The sequence below is a fragment of the Chinchilla lanigera genome, unplaced genomic scaffold, assembly GCF_000276665.1.
Source record: "Chinchilla lanigera isolate Chin_1 unplaced genomic scaffold, ChiLan1.0 scaffold00098, whole genome shotgun sequence".
In the NCBI taxonomy this organism is placed as follows: Eukaryota; Metazoa; Chordata; class Mammalia; order Rodentia; family Chinchillidae; genus Chinchilla; species Chinchilla lanigera.
In genome coordinates, this window is record NW_004955499.1 from 601285 (window position 1) to 604213 (window position 2929).

A 2929-nucleotide genomic window follows, 5' to 3' on the forward strand; every position below is an offset into this window, starting at 1 on the left:
CACTATGGCCCAGGACTTGGGCGTGTGGGAGACCGCACCGCTGTACTGGCCTTACGGGAAGCAGAGAAGGGCCGCCCCGTGCTTTGGGGAGGAGGACCGCCAGCACCCTGTGGCGCAGGCCCCTGGGCAGCTGTGAGGAGCCAGCGGCAAGGACTGTAGAAGTGGAGAGAAGGGGGGAGCCGTGGCGATGCCCACAGCCCGGGAGGCGTGGGCAGGAGCCGGGGAGCTGGGGAAGCCGTGTGCAGAAGCTCCTCCTCCACACTGCACACCACACTCACCCCACGCGGGGCAGGGCCTGGCTGCTGCGGGCTCCGCGTTCTCAGGGGTCGGGCAGGGGAGCGTCCCGGCCTCCATGACAGCTGGCACGAGGACAGCCTTGGCCCGCACATGGGGCCAGGGGGGTCGTGATGGTGACTCCCCAGGGTGCCGTGGGCTGGCCCCGATGCCTGGTGGGGAGACAGGCATCGGAAGAATCTTGCTGCAGACGGCTCCTCGTGCAGTCCTCCCCGAGCCGTGCGGGGTCTGCGGCCGCAAGGGTGACCGCACACTCTGGGACACCAACCAGGCCTCTGCCAGCAGGGGTGCCACGCCCGGCGGAACCATCCCCAAGCGAGCACTGCCCCGGACTCCAAGACGACACGGCGCACCCGCGGTCAGCCCAGCCAAAGAGATGACGCGCAAGAGACCGGAAACAAGGCGAGGACGAGCCGGCCCAGGCAGCCACATCGCCCTCCTACAACGCTGGGAGGCTGAGGCAGGGGGGTCACAACTTCAAGCCCCCACCTGGGCAACTTATTGATTCTATACCACACAGGGTCTTAGAGATTTGTGTTACACGCATCTGCACGCATACATATATACACACACACACACATACCCATAAGCAGACAAGGCTGTGATCCCAGCACGCAGGAGGCTGAGGCAGGAGGATCCCCAGACCGAACCTCATGGATGAGGAGACGCTGGCTTCAAATACACACTGAAGCCAGGTGTGGTGGCGCACACCTGTCATCCCAGCACTTGGGAGGCTGAGGCAGGAGGATCGTTGCAAGTTTGAGGCCAGCCTGGGCTACAAAGTGAGCTCAAGGCCAGCCCGAACTGCATAGCGAGGCCCTGCCTCAAAAAAGACCAAAAAGCAAACAAACAAGAAATACACACTGAACGCAGAGCTGTGTGCAGGGCAGGGTAAGGAACAGCTTGGGCTCAACCCCAGGGCCAAAATAGATGAAGAAACGCTTCTGAAAACATTTTTTTATGCCAAGAAGAATGGAAACAGGGCTGGCTCCAGAGCTCGGCGGAAGAGAGGGCGGCACCCGGGGCCTCTGTGCTCTGCGCGGACGGTGGAGGCTGGCCGAGTACACACCCTCGCCGGGTGCGCACGGAACACACACTGGAGCCGGGCAGGCATGGAGCCCACAGAGGCCAGGGTGAAGACGAAGGGCGGGAGGGGCCGGGAGGCCACTGGGCATCCTCCTGCCTCAGCCTCCCACAGGGACATGCGCTCTTTCAATGTTGAAGGCAACTGGTCCCTCCGGCAGGGTCCGTGCTGGCCCCTTAGGAGCCCCAAGCCCGGCGGTCTGCAGGACGGATACCCACACCGTGGCGCCCGCCTCAGCCCAGCACGCGGGAGGCTGAGGCGGGAGGATCGCTGTGAGTTCGAGGCCAGCCTGGGCCAGTACTGAGACTGTCTCCAAAAACGAAAACTAGGTAACTAAATGAAATGAAAGCTTCTACACGGAAAACGTAAGGCGGTTTTGGGAGCAACAGCTGGACGTGATCCGGTGGGAAGACGCCCTCGGGGGCAGAACACCGTGGCCGAGGCTGAACGAACGACAGGCCTCCGGAGGACGCGGCGTGTGGACCCCGCTGTGTCAGAGCTGCAAGCACCGCGCCTGCCCCGGGCGGACCCTCAAGTCACGCGCAATTCCGAGGGCTCCCCAAGGCAAAGCCGTCGAGAGACACGAACGGACAAGGGACCCGAGGGACCCCAGCTGCCAGGGCGGGGCGAGGCTGAGGCAGGAGGGCTGCAGGTGCAGGCGGCCCGCACCCACAGTGAGCCCGCCTCGCAGAATTCTAGACAGTGCGGGGTGCAGCCCGGCGTGCTGCTCCCCAGCTCCACCTGCGTTGGCCACTGAGTGCCCGGCCCCAGCCCGAGCGGCGCCCGCACACCCACCTTGGCCACCTGGCCCATGTCGCCGGCCGTGGCTCGCTCGTTCGGGAACTGCGCGAAGACGCCCTCGATCCTGGCGATGACGGCGTCCACGTGGGCGGCGTGCTCGGGGCGGCCGCGGGGGAAGTAGAAGGCGGGGATGGTCTGGCTGCTCGGCGGCGGCCGCGGCTCCTCCCTCTGCACCTGCACCTGCAGCAACAGGGACGCAGCGTCAGGGCCGAGGGGGAGGAGGGGACTGCGGCCCCAGACATCTGGGGTCACCAGGACTCCACAAGGCAGGGAGGACCCCCAGGAGGCGGCGCAGGGGAGCCGGGCTGGGACTTGGGGCCCTCCTGCCTCAGCCTCCAGCGTGCCTATGACGGGGCGTGCCACCGAGGTCACCGTTTCTGGCCAGGCAGTCATTGGCCAGGAGGGCAGACGCGGGACAGGGGAGGGAGACAGCAGGACAGGGCGCCGTGAGAGCCAGGCTGGGACCGGGCGGGGTCCAGGGGCACAGTCCGGGCCGGAAGGGGTGCGAGGCTCCCAGGGACCCACAGCCGGCCGCCAGCCCGCCTGCACGCGGCCCCAGGGCCCAGCAGAGGGCGCCCGAGGCCCTGCACTGCTGCCCCAGGCGGCTGGGATTTTCAGGCTTAATCTCGGGACAGAAATAGAGCTCGCGGCTGCCGAGCATTCCTACCCCACACGCGGGCGGGCGCGGCCGCCGGGAAGGAGGGTCCGGTGCGCGGCGTGGGCAGCTGCGCCTGGACGTCGCGCGGTCCC

The 2929-nt window shown here is 66.7% G+C and overlaps 1 protein-coding gene across 1 annotated transcript in view; it reads right to left on the reverse strand.

Annotated features, from left to right (window-relative positions):
• Positions 1-2929, reverse strand: part of Ppp2r3b (protein phosphatase 2, regulatory subunit B'', beta) — a gene marked incomplete at both ends in the record, with an annotated part of 9934 nt that overhangs the window by 5139 nt on the left and 1866 nt on the right. Inside the window, 1 exon segment of the mRNA XM_013505589.1 lies at positions 2174-2359. Coding sequence (XP_013361043.1) covers positions 2174-2359 — 186 coding nt within the window.